At 42.5% G+C, this 21,137-nt stretch overlaps 2 protein-coding genes across 4 annotated transcripts; both read left to right on the top strand.

The window, feature by feature from the left end:
* Positions 1-4,606: 4,606 nt before the first annotated feature.
* On the top strand, positions 4,607-8,647 carry panx2 (pannexin 2; the record flags this gene model as incomplete). The annotated part of the gene is made up of 5 exons (XM_080476148.1): positions 4,607-4,835; positions 6,057-7,171; positions 7,340-7,478; positions 7,775-7,960; positions 8,328-8,647. The coding sequence occupies 5 exons, from the start codon at positions 4,607-4,609 to the stop codon at positions 8,645-8,647; spliced, it is 1,989 nt and encodes a 662-aa protein (XP_080332274.1).
* A 2,244-nt stretch (positions 8,648-10,891) lies between these two features.
* trabd (TraB domain containing) lies at positions 10,892-17,660 on the top strand. 3 transcript variants are annotated; one of them, XM_080475632.1, is made up of 10 exons: positions 10,892-10,977; positions 11,670-11,710; positions 11,940-11,994; positions 12,396-12,562; positions 12,853-12,993; positions 13,518-13,628; positions 14,293-14,432; positions 15,340-15,512; positions 16,023-16,119; positions 16,207-17,660. In XM_080475632.1, the coding sequence occupies exons 2-10, from the start codon at positions 11,687-11,689 to the stop codon at positions 16,406-16,408; spliced, it is 1,110 nt and encodes a 369-aa protein (XP_080331758.1). In that variant the 5' UTR covers positions 10,892-10,977; positions 11,670-11,686; the 3' UTR covers positions 16,409-17,660. The 3 variants fall into 3 exon arrangements, with proteins under 3 accessions (XP_080331758.1, XP_080331760.1, XP_080331759.1); XM_080475634.1 differs by having other exon boundaries at positions 10,907-10,977; positions 11,677-11,710; positions 16,207-17,218; XM_080475633.1 differs by having other exon boundaries at positions 10,913-10,977; positions 11,603-11,710; positions 16,207-17,218.
* Positions 17,661-21,137: the final 3,477 nt, after the last annotated feature.

The following is a 21,137-nucleotide window of genomic DNA, read 5'->3' as shown; positions in this document are numbered from 1 at the left end:
ATGGAGTTAATCTCTTAACCTGATATCCTTTATTGTTTCTCTTAAGGCACTATGACTGGGAGGCTGCGCCACACACACACACACACACACACACACACACACACACACACACACACACACACACACACACACACACACACACACACACACACACACACACACACACAGACAAACACACACACACAGACAAACACACACACACACACACAAACAAACACACACAGAGAGACTATATTTGGAAGCAGACGTAGTGACGAGTGGGTTCCCAAACCGGCAGGAACCGGCTGGAGGGTAAAAAAAAAGAAGACTAGTTGCTCAGTCACGTGTACTCCTGTGTGGCTACCACCATAAATCCAGCAGAGAGCTCAATTTTGAGTGACGATGTGATTGTTTATGGATATTATTCCAAATTTATAAAAAATATGAACAGACCCAGATTCTTTAAACTCTTCTAAACCTGGATCACTCAGGACTCTGATTATTGAAACTGCATCTCTGCTCTTTGAAATGTGTTCAGTTTAAACTTGACTTGGAATCTTGAATTTCAACCTCGATTGTTTTGAATCTGATCAGAACTCTTTAACACAGAACAACGTTCTCTATAATAAAACACATTTTCTTTAAGCAAGTCTCTTACACTTTAGATGAGAGCGATTTAATCAAACAGAGCCTCAGGACTCTTTATTACACCCGTGAATCTTTCGATCTTTGATCTCTTGATTGACCAAGACTATTTAAAGTACATGTGGACTCTTCAAAATGATAGGGTATCAAACATGTGGCGCATGGGCCAATCGTGGACTTTCACATGATCCATTCTGGACTGCTACTGCAAATGAAACCATCGCAGTCATGAAAGCCGAAATCCTGAGTTTGGAGAAGCAAAAATCAGGATTAGTTAAGTTTTTTGTTAAATTTTTGATGGAAGAATATTCAAATCGAAATTAGAATTACATGTTTGTAAAAGTATTTTTCATTACATTTCAAAAAGGCTTGTTATTAAAACATTCATACCTCTTTGCCCAAACTAATTATAACATTATAGTTAAGTCATTTAGTAAATTTGGATTAATAATTACCTGAATAGACTCATTATAACGTGATAATATTGAGCTATTTTGCTGTCATATCATCTTACTAATCTGCTCCTCTTCAGATTCAATTGTGTGTTCGAAGTTCGAAATAAAATCAATTTGATGTCCCACAATCAAATGTTCTTCACAAGCGATTTCTCTGTCATTATTCATTCCTCGGCTACGAACAGGTTGACTCATCCTTGAGTCCATGCAAATACATAAAATGAATAAATGAATCACTAAAGCTCGGGTGTCAAACGTAAGATCCGTGGAACAAAACTGCCCTGCAAGAGGCTCCAATCCGACCAAACTACCAAGCACCGGCGCTGCCTTGTAGTTCGGTTGGAGCAAATGACTCGAGCAGGTTAATGGCAGGTTAATCATGGTGTACATTCACATTTTGAGACCGACGCATTACTTTATTTGGAATTTCACTCCCACGCGGATGCACATTTGTCAACAACAAGCCATCGTTGCAGTTCAGTCACAGGGAGGTGATGTGGTCTTCACGTGTTATCTCATCCCTTGTTTGAGGCAGGGCAGGGAGGAGAGAGAGGAGGAGGAGGAGGAGGAGGAGGAAGAGGGTTGGAGGGAGATGAGCTGGGGGGGGGGAAAGGCGGAACAAACCGGTGTGCTCCGTTACATGCTGTAGCTGCTCGCCCGCACTGCAGATTAACTGTTACCGTGCCGGGAGATGCAACGCAAAGCGGTGAGTGGATTTTCTAATTACTATTATTGTTTGTATTTTGTGAGTTGTTAGTCCTCTCCCATTCAATGCGTGCACATGGCTTCTTGAAATGTGGCGGCGATCTGTGGACAGGTAGACAGCTGATGCAGGTATTGAGCTTCTCTCTCTCTCTCTCTCACTCTCTCGCACGCGCGCGCGCGCGCGCACACACACACACACACACACACACACACACACACACACACACACACACACACACACACACACACACACACACACACACACACACACACACACACTGGATCGCAACAACGTTTCCCGGTTCGTCCGTTCAGGAGCTGTCCGCTGCTCAGGTGCTGAAACGTCACGTCACCAGCAGGCAGCTGCAAACACACTGCAACGCAATGTCTGTTGTGGCAGTGGAGTCTTGTCCCGCCGCTGTGGACCAGCGGACCTGTTAGGAGACTGCAGCGAGAAGCTCCACCACCACAGGCTGACTAGAACATCATGATCTTCTCATCCTGCAAAAAATGCTCCCGTGGTGTTTCCTTTAAGGGATTAATTGACACTGAAGTGTCAACTTCATGGCATCTCTTGAAACATACACCACATTGCCAAAAGCATTCGCCCAGTTGAAGCAAGACTTTAGAACAGTGGAGACTTGTTCTCTGGAGGGACCAGTCACACTTCTCTATCTGGCAATCTGATGGACAGTCTGGGTTTGGAGGTTACCAGGAGGTTGGTATTTGCCTGACTGCATTGTACCAAGTGTAAAGTTTGGTAGAGGGGGGGTTATGATGTGGGACTGTTTACACTCGGTGCTTTAGTTCCTGTGAAAGCATCTTAAGACTTCAGCTTACCAAGAGGGATCATTTCATGCGTCCGACTTCGTGGGGACAGTTTGAAGATGGGACCTTCCTGTTCCAACAAATGGGATGTCACTCAGTTCATATGAGTGTGAAGGCAGGCGAGCGAATACTTTTGGCAATATAGGGGATCACTGCTCCACGTCTGAGAAGTGTCATATCCGTCCTTAAAGTTCTTCCCTTTTCAGCATGTACCTAATTATTAATGAATGAATGAATGGAGGTCCTCTCCTCCAGTTTTTGCTGCGATGCCTTGCTTTCCCTCTTCGTGGCCGGCTGCACTGGTCATTGTAGCCAAGGAATGTGGGATTCCCTCTCCAAACACTGCCCCAACTGAGAGGCATAATCTGTTATACTGGAGCCGTGCCAGCAGCTCACAGACGGCAGCACTGCGCCTCTATCTGACGCCAAAAACATCAAGCCTCTGCCCCTTTAAATTTAAATTATTCAAACTTTACTTCTCCTCTGATCTTCCTTGAGGATGGAGATAAAGTTGCCTTCAATGTCATCAAGCCGTATGTGGGGGGAATTCAGAGGAACGTGTGTGTTGGTATCCCACTAGGGACATCATGTTCTCTTTCTCAGGTATAGCTGCACTTACTCCATGATCTCAGCATTAACACACACAACCTTGAATTTGGTTCTCTATTAATATTTCAAAAGACTCCTCTCTTTGTGACCTTTCTGTGCCACACAGTGTGTTGAACATGTCCTACTTATGAAACTGTGATCTTGAGGTCCCCCCCCCCTTGGCAGCCTGAGCACACTTTGTCTGCCCTTGTGTATAGAGGGATTGGGTTTGGGGAATTTTACAAAAAATCTTTGTTTTTGCAGAATAATAGAAGACTGAGTAAAGTGCAGGGAGAGGGAAAAAAAGAGGAAGGAAAGCGAGGGAAAGAGAACTGTTGATGGCAAGAGGTGACGTATTCTCTCCCGACAAAGGACGTTCACGTAACCTTCATGTGAAACGAGCATGCAGCAGGCACTAACCTGCTATGCATAATTACAACATTGAACAAGCGTGCATGCTCATGTGCATGTGTATGTGTCCACATGAGTCTCATTTACACACAATCAAGTGATTCCACTAATGCCCCTGATGAGATTTACCTTTTCACGCTATTGTGAACATACTGTTCCACAGTAATAATGATCAGAAGCAATGTAAAGGGAACAGGAGATGGATTAGAGTCACTTTGCCAAGGAAAAAAAACTAGTCTGTTACAGAGCATTGTTGAGATTACATGCAAAAAATGTTTCATTTTGATGTAATTTCAGTTTACCATCATCCCCAGGGAATTAAAAAGCACCCTTTAGTACCCTTGCCTGATCAAAGACCAGAACTGTAACCACATTTGCACACTTGACTGGTCAGAGAAGGAGGATTAAACCTTCAACAGCAATATGCCTGCATTGTAGTGGAGCTTTACGAAGGAAAGAAAGAGAGGATTTTAACTTCTATCGTTTGATCTTGTACTTATATATATTTTTTTTATAAAATGTGCATGCTATAATGTAACTAATTGCTTCTATTTGTTGTAGGAAGACCAAAGTGCAGATTCCCAGTCTTTGGCAAACAGTCACCTTCCCTGAGGAGCACAAGGACACTTCCTAAACTGGGCTCATTCCTCAACCTGCCACACGGAGTGTGTGGACCGAGGCCAGACGCTGTAGAGACGGAGCGAAACCAGGGGATGCACACAGAGGAGCCCGAGTGCTTTTAGACGTCCTGTCTCTTCAACAGAAGAACTGCATGCAGCTGTCGAACCGCCAAAGCCCCGAAGACCACAGACCGCACAGCATGACCTGCTACTTTCCAATAAATGCTGGCAGAGCTTGAAGTTGAACACACATTCACACTCCGACGTATGTGTGCATCAAATTGTTTCCGCCAATACGTAACTCCAGCAGGGAGCATCCGGTGTCCCCTCTGCTTCAGCAGGCAGGGGTTGTAGTGCGCGGTCTTAGTTTTCCGGATGCAGAACATCCTCGATCAGAATTTAGACATGGCCACAGCTCTACTCGCCGGCGAGAAGCTGAAGGAGCTCATCCTGCCCGGCTCCTCTCAGGACGAGAGGGGCGGAGCGCTGGCCAGCCTCATGGTGCAGCTCAAACTGGAGCTGCCCTTTGATCGTGTCGTTACCATAGGGACGGTCATCATCCCCATCCTGCTGGTCACCCTCGTCTTCACAAGGAACTTTGCAGGTGAGATGCTCCTCCACTAGATGGAGTGCATTGCTAAAACAACATTACAGCTGTTTGCCCTCAAGTTACCAAGGGGTCAAAGTAAAGTATGTGACAAAATAGTACTCAGCCTTTTGTAGTATACGCGAACATTAAAATGTGACAATAATACACACAACCATTGTGTAATCCTGTCATGTCAGTTTTGATAGTTAATAGTAAAAATAAATGAAAGAGGCAGAGAGCAAAAGAAGAGCCTCGCATAAGTTAGAAAGCTGAAATGACTAAAAGAGTGTGAAAGAGGGAGAAGAGGCGGCTGGAGATAAAAACAAATGGGGTGATTCCTCTGAGGAGGGAAGAGGAAAGTGTTTGTTAAGAAGGCAGAGTGAAGCGACGGATGGGGGGGACGGAAGGGGGGGGGGGTAGTTTATTGCTGAGTCAGGCCCTCTGCAGCACATAGCCGCATATAACCAGCTGGGACTAGCATTTAAATCAGGCAGTAAAACAGAGTAGGTGTCCAAATAAGTTGAAGATTTTTGTAGACAACTCAGCACCGGGAAAAATACTCTGGCTTCAGTCATCACAACAAACACCTTTACTGCACACATTCTATTTTACATGAGGAAAAGATTGTCTTTTCTAACTGTTTTTTTTTTTATAAATTATTATAACCATTCTTACTTTGTAAGAAGTGGTTGTAACTAAACCCCTTCCACAAAGTGAAGACAGAAAGCTGTGTTCACTATCAGCTTTAAATAATCAAATCTACCTGGAGGTGTTTTCTCCGGGTACTCTGGTTTTGGTTCTTCACACAATTGAAAGACATGCATGTTCATTTAGATGGAGAGATTAAATCATCCATAGGGTTTGATGAGTGCTGACCAGAATTAATACTATTTTTACTTTATGTGAGCCGCATTTGGATCCAACCCTACGACCATATTTTGAACGATAGAATGGTTCAATAGATACATTCATGTAACCGTGAAACTCTTGTACATTTTAAGATATATCAGGTAATAAGTGATTAAAATAAGTGGTTTTGATGAGATTGTGAAAAAAAAGAAAAATTGTTTTTTATTTGTCAATAATCTCAGATGGATTTCTTAGACAAAATCTGAGCATTGTCGTGTTGGACTTATAGCGAGGTACTTGAAATGTGTGATCAGATGCGAACAAAAAGAAAAGATGAAAAAAGAATGAAATGTTTCACAGATTTTCTTCATCCTGTGCTTTCTTCAGAGGAGTCCATATACTGTTACACACCGCATAACTTCACTCGAGACCAGGCACTGTATGCAAGAGGCTACTGCTGGACGGAGCTTCGTGACGCTGCACCCGGTGTGGAGTCTCACCTTTGGCCCTCACTGTTTGAGCACAAGTTTCTCCCCTACGCCCTGCTGGCCTTTGCTGGAATTATGTACATTCCTGCTTTAGGCTGGGAGTTCCTCGCCTCGACACGACTCACTTCTGAACTGAATTTCTTGCTTCAAGAGATTGATAATTGCTATCATCGAGCCGCGGAGGGCAGAGCCCCAAAGATCGAGAAGCAGATCCAGTCCAAAGGGCCTGGCATAACTGAGCGGGAGAGGAGGGAGATCATCGAAAACGCCGAGAAGGAGAAGAGCCCCGAGCAGAACCTTTTTGAGAAGTATTTGGAGAGACGGGGCGAAAGTAACTTTCTGGCCAAGCTTTACCTGGCACGCCACCTGGCTATCATCTGCCTCAGTTCCATCCCCATTTCCTACCTGAGCGCCTACTATGCCCGCCAGAGGCAGAATGAATTCACCTGTGCACTGGGTGAGCCCCCGGATATTAGCAGCTATTCAGAGCTGAAGCTCAGGGTGAACTGTAAACTGCCTTCCGTGCAGCTGCAGCGCATCATGGCTGCAGTGGATATTGCACTGCTCTGCACCATGAACCTCATCATCCTGATCAATTTGCTGCATCTGTTTGTGGTGCGCAAGTCCAACTTTGTGTTTGACAAACTGCACAAAGTCGGCATTAAGACACGGCGACGTTGGCAGAAGTCTCAGTTCTGTGACATTAACATACTAGCCATGTTTTGCAATGAGAACAGGGACCACATCAAGTCGCTGAACCGGCTGGACTTCATCACCAATGAGAGTGACCTCATGTACGACAATGTCGTCAGGCAGCTGTTGGCTGCGCTTGCACAGTCGAACCATGACGCTACTCCCACTGTGAGGGAGTCTGGGATTCAAACAATTGATCCTAACATGGATCCTTCTGATCTCGGGGTGGGGGAGATAGGCGCAGAGCCTCTTGTCATCAAACGACCTCGCAAGAAGATTAAATGGATCTCATCCTCGAATCCTCTTCCTCAGCCGTTCAAGGTAAACCGTCTGCATGGAATCAAAATACTTATTGTTTTTTTCAGCAGAGCACACTGAACATAACCTTTTTCAAATCATTCTCTCATTGAAGATGTCTTCTAATTCCTTTGGTCATGTATCGTCTCACCTATCACAGTCAGACTGTTGTGTTTGATGTCATTTGTAAAGGAACCCCTCGCCATGACACGCTTGGAGCATAATGCCAAGACTGAAAAACTCAAACCTCTCAGAAGAAAAACTGTGGCAGATAGCTTCATGGCTCCTCTTCTGGACAACAAGAGCACACAGCATACACCTTCAGCAAAAGGTAAACAAGCACACCAAACATTTAAAATAGCATTAATCTGTATCTTGTAATTTTTCTGTTGGATATAAAAACTGAAACTGAGTAAAACAGTCTGATGGAATCACTAAAAATACAAATAAATCTGCATTTTTCTGACACAAATTAGTTCCCTTTTCAATATTAAAAATTATATAAGTAAATATTTAGATGGCAGAAAGATACAGATAATGAGTGAAGCTGTTTCAATGTGAGAATTAAATGGTGCTATTTTATTAATATACCCCATTTTAAGTTGGCATATCCTGTATTTATGGCAGAATTAAGTGGGATGGAGAAAAAGCACACGCGCAACTTCTCTCTGGATGTCCATCCGTACATGCTGACAATTCGTAAGCCCAAAGTGGAGGCTGTGATCACAGAGCCTCTGCCATCTGAGCACAACATTGACGCAGTGTTTCTCGAAGGGCCACACACCATTGTCCATGTGTCTGGAGCAATTACAGGTAAGCAAAGCACTTTACAGACACTTATCTATTTATTTATTTATTCTTGGACATTACAGTATATTTTTGCATGGAATTGAACAAAACATTGACATAATTCGAGTTGGGAGCTTCTATGTGTGGAGTTTGCATGTTCTCTCCGTGTGTGTGTGGGTTTTCACAGGGTTCTCTGTGTGGTTGTGGTTGTGGTTGTGGTTGTGGTTGTGGTTGCGGGTGTGTTTCTCACTGTGTTTGTCCTGTGATGGACTGACACCATGTCCATGATGTTTCCTGTGTTTGGACATATAGTCATCTGGGAATGGCGACAGCACATTGCAACCCTGAAGCATGGAGGCCACCGTTTGACTTTCTCTTCGTGTGTTTTTAGAGACCAAGGTGTGCTCTCCAGAATCAACCACCACTGCCTTTGCTACCATGACGCTGCCCACCACTACTTATGTGAACGGAGTCAGCCCCAACCCTCCCTCCAGCGAGGACGCCCTGAGTCCCAAGTCCTCCCCTCCTCAGACGGATCCACTCGTCCAGACAGAAAACCCAAAGTCCCAATCGCCGCCCATGACCAGAGCCCCCACACACCAGCTGCTGAGTATACATCACACTCTCTTCGAGGAAGAGGAGGATGAAGGAAACAGAAGGGACAGGCTGGCAGAGAGACCTGGGGAGCTCATTGCAGCTGGAGAGTGTTGAAGACGGACAGATTTCTCTCCTTAACACTGCACTCTACTCACATGACAGCAATGTCAGTCACCTGCTACCAACAGCCACCTTTTCTATTTAGATTAACTCACACACTAACGTGATGGGTGGTCTGGGTTGTCCAGTAGAGATAGTATGACGAGCAAATGACATGGGAAACTGTTGCGGTCTTAAACTAAACATGAAAAAGATGATCTGATACCTTTCAGAGAGGAATGTGTATAGATACCAGTGTTAAACAATGTATTACTGTGGGAAATGATGTCACATTCATGTCTCAGGATGACCGTGTAACGTGAATCACCCACAAAAGGAAACCAGCAGTGATATAATTCAACAGGGTGCTACAGTGCAGGGTCAAACAGTACTGATGACTACGTAAATGGCAGTGAAAGATAAGTGAGCTTTCTAATAATAATAATAATTGAAAAAAAGAAAAGGCAGGCACCGTAATAATGCATGTCTGCACAGAGGACCGCACTGTGGCTTCAAACAATGTAGTTTATATACACATGATAATGCTTAGTCCCTTTATCCCAATAGCCAAGTAGAAACGTAGCTCATGCAATACACTTGTTAAGATCCGCACAATTAATATGCAAGCGATCACAATATATTTGTGGCAATAATGAATGCGCTTATGGCATCATAATTCACAAATTGCTATACATGTATAGACACTGTATATGACTCAGTGTTTCTGGGGTGTTTAAGATATAAAACACATTTTATGGCTTACCATTGCCATTTCACGGTTGCTTAAAAACACATTCGACATTTTGACTATATTTGCACGTTAGATACAATGAGGTGAATTGGCATCTTTGAAAAGGGACAGCAGGCTTTGTATTGATAATGTAACTGACTGAGAGACAGTGGAGCTTCAGTGCTGCTCAGTGAGACCCTCTAGCTGGTGGTTTTGAGGTTTAAAGTGGGGTGGAGATGGGTGCAAAACTAGGCTTTTTTTTTTTTATCAGTATGACGTTTTGAGTGAAAATCTAGATTAAAAAGAAGTAAGTGGTGAGAAAAACTATAACAGAGACTAATTGAAATGAGAAAATACATAACTGCTGCAATAGCTGAGCATGAAAAGAGATATACTTTAAATGCCTCAGGATTCCAACAACCATGAACAACATTAGTTTGTGAAAAAGGATTAGAAAATCTGGCGTTCACCTAGAAATCTCTACTTGGCATGAGACATATGACGAATACTGGTGTTGTTCAAGCTCCGTGGGGGTGGGGGGGGGCGGGGGGGGGGGACTCATCCTCCCACACTTGGAAAAACCCTGCTCTAGTGGATCCAATAAGTGTGGATGTGCAAGTTATAATAGCAGCTCTTTCATTGAGAAAGATGCTGGGTTTAATGGTTGAGTACATGAAGTTTGTATTCGGCTGGCTTCTTGGTGAAGTGCTGTAATGTAAAGTAAATTAACGAGTAGATGTTGACTTGAGCGGGTTTATTACAAGATTACAAGATGACCTAAATATATGCTGGTCACACACTATCTACATTTTGTTCTGTAAATCCGCCCCGTCTCACTTCTTGAACAGAGCAGTTCAAGGGAAATGAAAAAAAACAAAACCAAAAAAAAACCATTGTGGGAACAAGTAGTTAGAATAGTTGGTCTGATATTTATAGTAAACTAAACCATATACAGTACGTTATCCCTTTTGTACAGGGGATGAGTGGCTACCACAATCGCCACATATGCATATTTTTAGTGCATTCATTCATGATCATTGAAACTTAAATAAAGACACATGACATCTACTGTTGAACATTAGTCCTTCTGCCAGGGGCCTACATACAGTATAGGTACACTCATTTATTCATCTGGGACAATGAAATAAAGCACACAATCAAAATAATGTAATTGGGGAATTGTCACTTCATATTTTGCTGATACTCAATATCCCCCTGTGAGACTACTCAAGCACAGTAAAGAGCAATCCGAAAGCACTTTAAGACAAGTATCACTAGTGAGCATAAGAGTTGTTACACAGCTCTGCTTATTATCTGAGTTTCTGTTTAATTTCACATCAGGGCTGTTGCAGAGACGTAAAAGAATGGTTATATAGAGAGAATATTTGGAGAAGAGGACCAGGGTTTGATTGTCACATGTAAAATGTTATCACACTGAAACATTTTCCTGATTAAAAAATTTAAAAAAATAAATAAATCAATTTGAAACACGTGTTACGATTCTCATGACTCAATGACTACATGTCCCAGAATGCACCGCGGCTGTCAGTACTATCAGCCGTGCTGCTGCCGCACTAAAGAAGAAGCTCTCTCCGTGGACGGGCTGGCTTTCTCAGTGAGTACAAGATACATTCTTTATGGACAACTATCAATTATATCATTATGTAATTAGTATTTGAAAGAGTCGGCATTTGTTCATTATATATTCTTGCCTCATTGTGTGTAATTTGACTAAAGTCGTACTGGAGTTGCTAGCTTACATTAGCTTGAATTAGCTGGAACGCAAGGTGTCTCGCATTACCTGGTTTGCGTGTTAACTGGTGATCGGCGTCGTTTAGCGTCAGTCGTTACGGTGGGAAACAGCAGACGGTAAAATAAGACTCGCGAGAGGTCCGGCGCTATAAACTTTATTGTGAATGCTGTAATTCGGCGTTCGCCAGGACAGCTTCGGGTTTGAGCAACGACAACGCAAAAGGACGTCGGTCACCAGTTATCAAGGGTGCCAGTCAATCCGAAACACCGGTAGCTAGAAAGAGACGCTTGGGCTATCAGCAAGTCAATATTTAGATTTCCCAGTCCTTTTTAAACCTTCTACTATCACTTCTGCTTCAGGTGCATACCGCGTCCTGTAACTGTCTACCTTCCTGTCCGATGCGATTTGACGTTGCGTCTTCGCTTATTCCTCTTACTGGTCTCCACGTTGAACTGCATCGATGTGTTTATGCTGCTTTTTGAACAAGTCAGCAGCTGTTCCCGTAAAGTCAGCGTCAGCTGTGATCCAGTGACTCTGCTCTCTGTGTCACACAGCTTTCAGAGCCTCGAGCATGGAGCAGGACAACAATTCAGAGGTTGGTTGAAATATTGACAGATGTCCTGAGATAGGAAACCTTCATGTGTGTTTTTGGCGATGCAGTGTTTGTTCCCTCTTTTTGCTAACCTGCTGAAGTCGTTTCACAATCACCACTGAGTGACTCAAGTCTTTCACAAACTACAGTTGAACAATAGCAATCACCTAATCTTGCGATGGAGTCAACAAGGCTTCTATTGTGTAATATTTGCTGTTTCGATGTTTCTCAGGATGAATCCGTCGGCCCATCGGAAGATGTGCCGCCTTGTATACCTCCGGGGATCTGTAAGCTGCTGTTGCTTTCTCAGTTTGTTTTCTTCCAGATAAGTTTAGCAGTGTGTTTTAAGATGGTGTGGTAACTTATTTTGGTCGAAAGCGGCCATGTCCTGTGTAAATATTCTTGTCCTTCAAAGTCAAAGTGAACTATATTCTCAATTCTGCTCCACATACCCACAGTGGAATTGAAATTTCCTCTTGTTTACCCTCCTACAGTTTACACATATGTCACCCAAAATAGAATAGAGATAAGAAAGTAAAGAGTGCTAACATTTTTCTCACAGTGCAGTTTACAAGTTCCTCCAGTCCTGCCATACATTTGAGGAAATTGTCCTTCCATATATCACTTTAGTTATTGTATGGAATTGAACATTATTCTCTCATTGCTTTTTGTCTGTCTCTTTTTGTAGCTGACGGTGAAACAATGGAGCTGCTTTGGCAGCTGCGCGCCCAGCGCCGTCAGTCGTCCCCCGATCTCCCCGAGACGGTGACCTGTCTCACCGCCCCTGATGGCAGCCTCCTCTACCTGGTGGGCACTGCCCATTTCAGTGACAGCAGCAAAAACGACGTGGCCATGGTGAGCAGACAGGAGCAGTAAAGAGGATCTGTAATCCCCAGAAAGGCTTTGGAGTTGCTCTATAGTGTGAATGTAGCTTTAATATGTGGAGGAATGCTATATCGTCTCACAAGTAATGATGATCTGGTTTCCCTGTATAAGCTGTAATTGAGTTGGTGCTCTAAGTTTGTCAGGAATAATCCGGTGTTATTTTTTTGCTTCACATTGATTTCCCTCCAACTGCTCTCTTTTCTACTTCTGATGCCGCCTCTCATCTTACACACCCACCGCTCTTTCTCTCCCTCACGTAGACGATCCGCGCTGTGCAGCCAGACGTGGTAGTGGTGGAGCTTTGCCAGTACAGGGTGTCGATGTTAAAGATGGACGAGAGTACTCTGCTGAGGGAAGCCAAAGACATCAACCTGGACAAGGTTCAGCAGGCCATCAAGCAGGTCGGGCTTTCAGAATGATGGCTTAAGTATATAAATATGTAAAGAAAAGTGGGAAAACAGCACCCCCCCCCCCCCCCCCCCCCCTGATATTTTGATCACAGTAAAGAGGGTTGCAGCGTGTACTTGCTAGCAATCCAGAAATGAATACCACTGAATCTGTGTTGCAAAGCAAACGGAGAGCTTTTAGTCTGTTCTGCTTTCTGCATTTGGTCTGTCCGGTTTCCATAAACATGACTCCGTTAATTCATAAAACCCAAGAGCCGATATAAGTTGGGTTAAGCTGAGGGCAGCATTAAATGGTTTCAGACGTTTTATTTTTGATCCGAGCATATCGTCCTTCCGTTCTGAAGTCGGAGGATTCGTGGATGACGGCTGCCCCTCGTTGGTTAACCGAGACCTCGATGACTGAAAATCTTCAGACATAAAGAACTTGTCAGAATGTGAAATACTCTTGATTTAAATAATGAGCTCAGAAGTTTCCCTGGCCTTTTTGTGCATGCTAATGTATTCTCTCTCCTTGTCAGAACGGGCTGATGTCGGGCCTCATGCAGATTCTCCTGCTCAAAGTGTCTGCTCACATCACAGAGCAGCTGGGCATGGCACCCGGAGGAGAGTTTAGGGAGGCATTCAAAGAGGTAAACCATCCACAAAAGATGTTCTTGCTGTTTACAGTAACATTTTAAATGCAGCCTTGTACTTCTGCCTGCTTTAGTCATTATAAATCAATTTGAGCTGTTGGCCTGTGTGACCTTGAATTCATTTAGCAAGAAATTGATTCTCTGCAAATTATAATTCAACTCGGTGTTTATTAGTTTTAGAGTCTTCCTTCTGGGTGTCACTGTTTTTAAACATATGCGCCTCCTCTCACTGCAAAATAGACAAAAACCTTGTACCAAAAACAAACTTCAATAGAAATGACACAATATTGTAATCTTGCCATTTCAACACAGCTCCAACATATACACAGATTCTTGTGATTTTTAGACATGTTTTAGCAAATTTCACTAAAAAAAACTCTGATGGAAAGAAATGTGTGCATGAGTCATTGTTTGGAACAACGTTACATTGCACCCGATGGTATCATCAAAGAATAATTACAAAAGATCACGCGCAATTTTAACAATTACCCAATGTTTGCTATTACACCTGATTATATGAGAAATTGTTATTAAGAAATCTTGATTTGTAAGAGGTGTCACTTTCTACATGCTGCTAAAACATATAAAAACTTGCAAAGTTGTTTTTACTACAATACTTTTACATTATTTTATTCCTAAATCTTGGGATTTCACTCCACAGGCTGGCCGGGTGCCGTTTTGTAGATTTCACCTCGGGGACAGGCCCATTCCGGTGACGTTCAAGAGAGCCATTGCTGCCCTGAGTCTGTGGCAGAAGGCTCGCCTCGCTTGGGGCCTTTGCTTTCTGTCCGATCCAATCAGGTATTCACTGATCACTTTCTGTCACGCTGGGACTTTGGGTGTCAGTGTTTTGATAATGCGTTTGCCCCTTAAGAAAGAACAGACGACTTGTTGATGTTTGAATCGAGTTTCCACAAGCGAACACGTACTGTACAGCTTGCCAGCAACATGAACACCAAGTCTTTAGCGCTCACCGTTGTTGAAGTCTGTGTCTCACATAAAGTATAACTTGTATCTCTGTGTTTTCAAACTGAAATGGTTTAAAAATCAGAATACATTAAGGTGTTTATCACATTTTTACGTGTGAAATAATAGATAATGCAGTTTTGGGGGGATTTTCTTGTGGATACCTGAAGCGACAGTGTATGTGTTTTTCATATTGTACGAGAGCCAGGCGATGTGCGCCCACACATACTTCCAGTTCTTTTTCAACTGTGTCTCGTATCAGACTGGAAGTTTTCTGCATGAAGTGATTGTCTTTATCTTGCAGCATCTCTGAGGATCCGACTGAAAATTGCTGTCAGATTCACTGACGCATGAAATCACATTGCCTGCAGCAGCAGCAACAACAAAAAGAAATGTTTGGAAGGAGACTTTTTTGGGGGGGGGTTCCCACTGATGCAGATTGTGAACTGCAAGAAAAAAAGCTCATGACGATATTGATTTGACTTTGACTGAATTGTTCTCAGTGGGCACCGATAACCATAAAAAAAAAAAACACTTGAGAATATAATTTGTATATTTGTTATTTGAAAAACCAATCAGAATCTCAAACATTAGGAGAAACAAAAGGCTGATTTTATTGTATTTTAAACATCGTATTGTCTCATTCTTATGAATAAATTCCAGCCTGAGAACAGAAAACCCAGTTTGATTTTTAAAAAAAAATTTCTGTGAGACTGAACTCGGTGTGTTTGTCTTCTTTCAGTAAAGAAGACGTGGAGAAGTGCAAACAGAAGGACCTCCTGGAGCAAACCATGTCTGAGATGATCGGCGAGTTTCCAGCACTTCACCAAACCATAGTGGCTGAAAGAGACATCTACCTCACGCACACACTCCGCCAGGCGACACGCTGTGTGGAGGCTCCCTCTAATGCCCAGAGTGAGTTTTACACGGCTCAATATTCGTCCATAATCTATAATCTGTGTGAAAATTCAGTTTCACGCTTAATTCTTAAACTGACTGAGTTTCATTATAAGCTGCTCTTTCTGAAAACACACGTAAATGTTGCTATCACGCTCCATCATCGAATGTGTTGCGTTAATGCTTCGCCAGTGCGGTCAGAGCGATACCGTCAGAGGAAACGCCGAGTCATGTTTAATGTAGCATTTCTGCTTTGTTTTATACAAAGAGGGAACTTTTAGTCAAGTTGTGTTGAAAGAAAGAAAAAAATCTGCCTTCTTTGGGATTGTGTGGCAATTTCTCAGTTATAAATTTGTTCTAAATTTGTTGTTTGACATCCTCACATGAAAATATTCTCGTCTTTTAAAGTGGGAACTTCTTCAGTCCTACATAAAAGAAACCAGTGAGACGATGCACGTCGTCGTCATGAGGAGTCGTAAGCTCGTAGAATTGCGGATTGCTTATGTGACCCAACGATTGTTTTTGTAGAAGTGCCTGGTGTGGTGGTGGGAGTCGTGGGGATGGGTCATGTCCCCGGGATAGAAAGAAACTGGGAAAAGCAGCTCAACATTAATGAAATCATGAGGTATGCGTCTCTGTTCCACTTTTTACTCCTTACATGCTTTCAGTTGGTGATATTGAGTCATTTTGACGAGTCTTTATTTCCACACAGCGTCGCTCCTCCCTCACGTTTCGGCTGGGTGCTGCGCATGGTGATAAAGGGCGTCATGGTGGGCATGCTGGGATACGCCTGCTACCGTGTCGGGGGGAGTCTAGGCAGAGCCCTGCTGTCTACACACACAATCCAATCACTACTGGAGACGCTGCGGCCGGCCCCCCCGGCTAGACCCCCGCCGCTCTCCTCCGAGCTATGAGGGACACGACCAGCACTCCCTTAAAACAATGCATCTACCACCAATGGCCTTAAAAAAAAAAAAAAATTTTAAAATGGAGCTGAGGCTGGAAGTAAAGGGTTCGCCAGCCCACACTTTGAACTACCAAGGACCTCCGAGGGTTCGGAGTACCCCACCCCACCACCACCTCATCATGACGTCCCTGTAGGTGCAGCGGCGCTGTACTGCCAAAGAAACCGTGACAGTACTCTTTTAAGTTCTCGTTCACATACAAACGCCAAAAATTTTGTTTGGGATATTTTTCTAACCATTCCTTTAAAGGGGACATATCATGCTAAATCCACTTTTTTAGCCCTTAAATGCATGTTGTTGTATATTTAGAGTGTTTAGAAGTACAGAAAAGTTCAAAGTAGTCTCTTCAGGTGCTCCGTTGATATCTTTATATTCTGTTTTGGTCATATTTTGCGATCGGTTTCGATTTTTCTATTCTCTATTACGTTTTTTGAACAATGACGTCACAGTATTCTCAGCGGAACTGCCAAATTAGGACATCGACGTTTCGAGCAATCCGCCATTTTTGTTTCTCGCTGCGATTTTGTAGTCCAACCGAAGTTACGAGAGGATAAGTCGAAATGTTCGGTTGTTGGATGTAGTAACCCACAAGCTTCGTTACACCGTCTCCCAGCATCAGAACCTTTTCGAAGTGCCTGGTTGAGTTTTATTTTTCACAGAAATGTACCCACATCTGTGGGTAAGGTCATTTTTGTGTGCGCGAATCACTTTAAGGACGACTGCTTCAGCAACCTCCGCCAGTATAAAGAAGGATTTGCCGAAAGACTTGGTCTGATTGAGCGGTCAGTTCCTTCTATCTATGGAGACGACGAACAGAGCACTTCGGTAAGCTGTATATAACGCTAAAAAGTGTGATGATAAGACGTCCCTGTCATTGTTTTGTTAGCATTAGCAGTTGCACCGTCTTCATATGTTAGCGCTGTGTGCTCGTTTTAGATTATAATGTAACTTCTGTGTTAAATAGTCGTTGTAATACAGGCAGTATTGTAGTAGTGGGCATGGATGGAGAAGTTAGTGTAAATATAGTAACACACCATTGCGTTACATCCATATGAAGACGTTGTTCTGAAGGTGCATCATCGTCATTTTCATCTCGCTCCGCCGGGTCCGACTCTGGCTCCAACATGTATGGCTGGATGGACAAATCTTCCGTTGTTGACATTTTGTAAATAATGTGTGAATATAAAGTTTCTGCGCCGCTAGATAATTGTATCTGTTCTATCAAACTACAAAGATGGCCGAACAGGGTGACGTTGAACCGAGTGTCACCTCTGCAACCTGGAGAGGAGGCGGGGTATGAAGTGTCTCATTTGCATTTGAAGAGACCGCACCAAAACGAGTTGCTCTCAGAAGCACATCAGAAAAGGGGTTGAAAAGGGGCCTGTGGAGCTATAATAATGAGGAATTCAGACCCAAGCATTGCAGTTTCGCGTTGTATAGACCACAACTGTATGATTTATATGTAAAAAGGAAGGATTTAAAAGCATGATATGTCTCCTCATGCTTTTAAATCCTTCATTTTTACATATAAATCATACAGTTGTGGTCTATATAAAGCGGAACTGCAATGCTTGGGTCTGAATTCCTCATTATTAGAGCTCCACAGGCCCCTTTTCTACCCCTTTTCTGATGTGCTTCTGAGAGCAACTCGTTTTGGGGCGGTCTCTTCAAATGCAAATGAGACACTTCATACCCCGCCTCCTCTCCAGGTTGCAGAGGTGACACTCGGTTCAACGCCACCCTGTTCGGCCATCTTTGTAGTTTGATAGAACAGATACAATTATCTAGCGGCGCAGAAACTTCATATTCACACATTATTTACAAAATGTCAACAACGGAAGATTTGTCCATCCAGCCATACATGTTGGAGCCAGAGTCGGACCGGCGGAGCGAGATGAAAATGACGATGATGCACCTGCAGAACAACGTCTTCATATGGATGTAACGCAATGGTGTGTTACTATATTTACACTAACTTCTCCATCCATGCCCACTACTACAATACTGCCTGTATTACAACGACTATTTAACACAGAAGTTACATTATAATCTAAAACGAGCACACAGCGCTAACATATGAAGACGGTGCAACTGCTAATGCTAACAAAACAATGACAGGGACGTCTTATCATCACACTTTTTAGCGTTATATACAGCTTACCGAAGTGCTCTGTTCGTCGTCTCCATAGATAGAAGGAACTGACCGCTCAATCAGACGAAGTCTTTCGGCAAATCCTTCTTTATACTGGCGGAGGTTGTTGAAGCAGTCGTCCTTAAAGTGCTTCGCGCACACAAAAATGACCTTACCCACAGATGTGGGTACATTTCTGTGAAAAATAAAACTCAACCAGGCAGTTGGAAAAGGTTCTGATGCTGGGAGACGGTGTAATGAAGCTTGTGGGTTACTACATCCAACAACCGAACATTTCGACTTATCCTCTCGTAACTTCGGTTGGACTACAAAATCGCAGCGAGAAACAAAAATGGCGGATTGCTCGAAGTGTCGATGTCCTAATTTGGCAGTTCCGCTGCGAATACTGTGACGTCATTGTTCAAAAAACGTAATAGAGAATAGAAAAATCGAAACCGATCGCAAAATATGACCAAAACAGAATATAAAGATATCAACGGAGCACCTGAAGAGACTACTTTGAACTTTTCTGTACTTCTAAACACTCTAAATATACAACAACATGCATTTAAGGGCTAAAAAAGTGGATTTAGCATGATATGTCCCCTTTAAATGTCTTAATATATATATATATAGAGAGAGTTTTTATTTTAAGAATCGGATTCATCTTAAATCGCCTGCCCTGATATGATGGAGCCATTTTCTTACAGGAGTCCTTCATTCCTTTCTGCTAACAGCTGGTATTGTTGTTAATTATTCCCCCTTCAAGTCCAGCACTTTATTAGAATAAAGTAGATTCTTATGCGTGTGCATTTATGGAAGGGGAAAAAAAAAAAAAAAAGTTTAAAATGTCAACATGTTCTATTCAATGTAAGTTTTTATAGGTGGTGCATAAAGTGATCCACATGCCATCGGGTGCATGTATAAAATGTAATTCAAGAAAAGGTCGTTTCTGCTTTCCATATACACAGCCCTCAAAATTCACACTCTGGATTAGCATTAAATACACTCACTTGATTCCCCACATGCACAGTCCTGCCAACATCAACAGACAAGTGCCTCATATTGCAGCTTAAAGGGCTACCGATGTACCAAACGGAACTGCAACAATTTCAGTTATATGCATCTTCTACATACAAACGGTCAATGCAAGTTTATACGATTCTGTCCCTAAAGATCTCACAATAAGCCTGTTTTATAAATACCGTTGCTAATTCTTATTGCTTGTTCTTGTTGATTTCAGTTGAAATTTTCATACACGTAGCAGAGATTGCGGGAAATGCAGTGAGGTGCCTCACGACGAGCCGAGTGATGTGATCGTACGTCCAATATGAGGCACTCTCATATGTAGACTTTCTTTAGCTTCATCTCTGTTGTGAAGATTCTTTACTTGACATTGAGATATATATATATGCATCATCCATTTCTGAATAATGTCACTGTAGAACGTCTGGCATTCAGCACACCAGCTGTTTGTACTTTTATAGAGAATATGCATTAATGTTTCCCGGTCTGATGGTGAAATGGGAATCTGGGACTGAGATAATGGAACTGAAACGAGTTGTTCCTCCCCCTCGCGATCCGAAACTGAATTGAACTTGACATTTATCATTTGTTTATGGACTTGTTTTGCCTACAGTCATGGGAACTGACTGTTAAGGTTGCCGGGAGTCGGGAGATAAAGTCTTATGCTGGTATCACAGCTGCCTTGCCCTTGGATCGCCTCTTTTATGGGGATTACGAGAAACATTGAGCTATACACAGAGCTTCTTACTGCACTCGTGAAAAAAATTAATAATTACCTAGAATATTAAAAATAGGATGTGTCACTGTTGAAAATTTGTTAAAAGTGCATCAACTTTAAAGATTGGAAAAAAATAAAAGTCTGTATGGTACCTGCATTAATCACTCAAGATATTTTTAGGGGATTTACGGGAATTGGTTTTGTTTGCTCTTTATAAATTGTGAAACATCCTGATAGGGATTTTGTTCCATCCTGTAAACAATTGAGTCTCTTTCCAGTTATTCATACTTAGAGCTTTAGATAATCAGTCTTCCAACTGTTGAATACCTTCTCTTGCCTAAGGAGGAGATATGGATATTGAAAATGCAGAGGTTCCTGTGCAGTTTAATACAGTGAAACTCAACTCTGTCGTTCTCTGGCGTAATCTACCAATGTTTGATCTGCTGTATGAGCTGCTTAGAAAACTGAATGCCTGTCTTTCTTTTGATTTGCTTCCCCATACCCTCATGTTTTATTTTTATCATACCAAATATTGAGTCTTTATTCAGTAATGGACTTTTAAGTAAAGAAAGTATATTTGCCTCAATGTGCTAGTTTATGTTCTTCATTGATCTTGAATATACACATCAAAACAGGAAATGGATCAAAAGTGCAGCTTACATAATAATTAGGTCAATAGAAATGGAGCATAAAGGGCCAAAAAAACATGACCATATATATATATATAAAAAGAAATGAACTGCGCAAGCATTAAAAGGAAGATTACATTTAATAAAGAATAAAAATATAGACAAGTAATATAC

Source organism: Lipophrys pholis (genome assembly GCF_963383615.2).
Source record: "Lipophrys pholis genome assembly, chromosome: 11".
Taxonomy (NCBI): domain Eukaryota; kingdom Metazoa; phylum Chordata; class Actinopteri; order Blenniiformes; family Blenniidae; genus Lipophrys; species Lipophrys pholis.
Note: the sequence above shows the minus strand (reverse complement) of the source record. Positions and strands in the feature narration are given on the sequence as shown.

What these genes read in the sequence shown, in the direction of transcription:
- trabd (XM_080475632.1), top strand. Translation starts at nt 11,687, where the DNA reads ATGGAGCAGGACAACAATTCAGAG. An exon ending in GCAAAAACGACGTGGCCATG is followed by an intron (nt 12,563 to 12,852) that starts GTGAGCAGACAG and finishes TCCCTCACGTAG; the next exon opens with ACGATCCGCGCTGTGCAGCC. An exon ending in GGCTCCCTCTAATGCCCAGA is followed by an intron (nt 15,513 to 16,022) that starts GTGAGTTTTACA and finishes TTGTTTTTGTAG; the next exon opens with AAGTGCCTGGTGTGGTGGTG.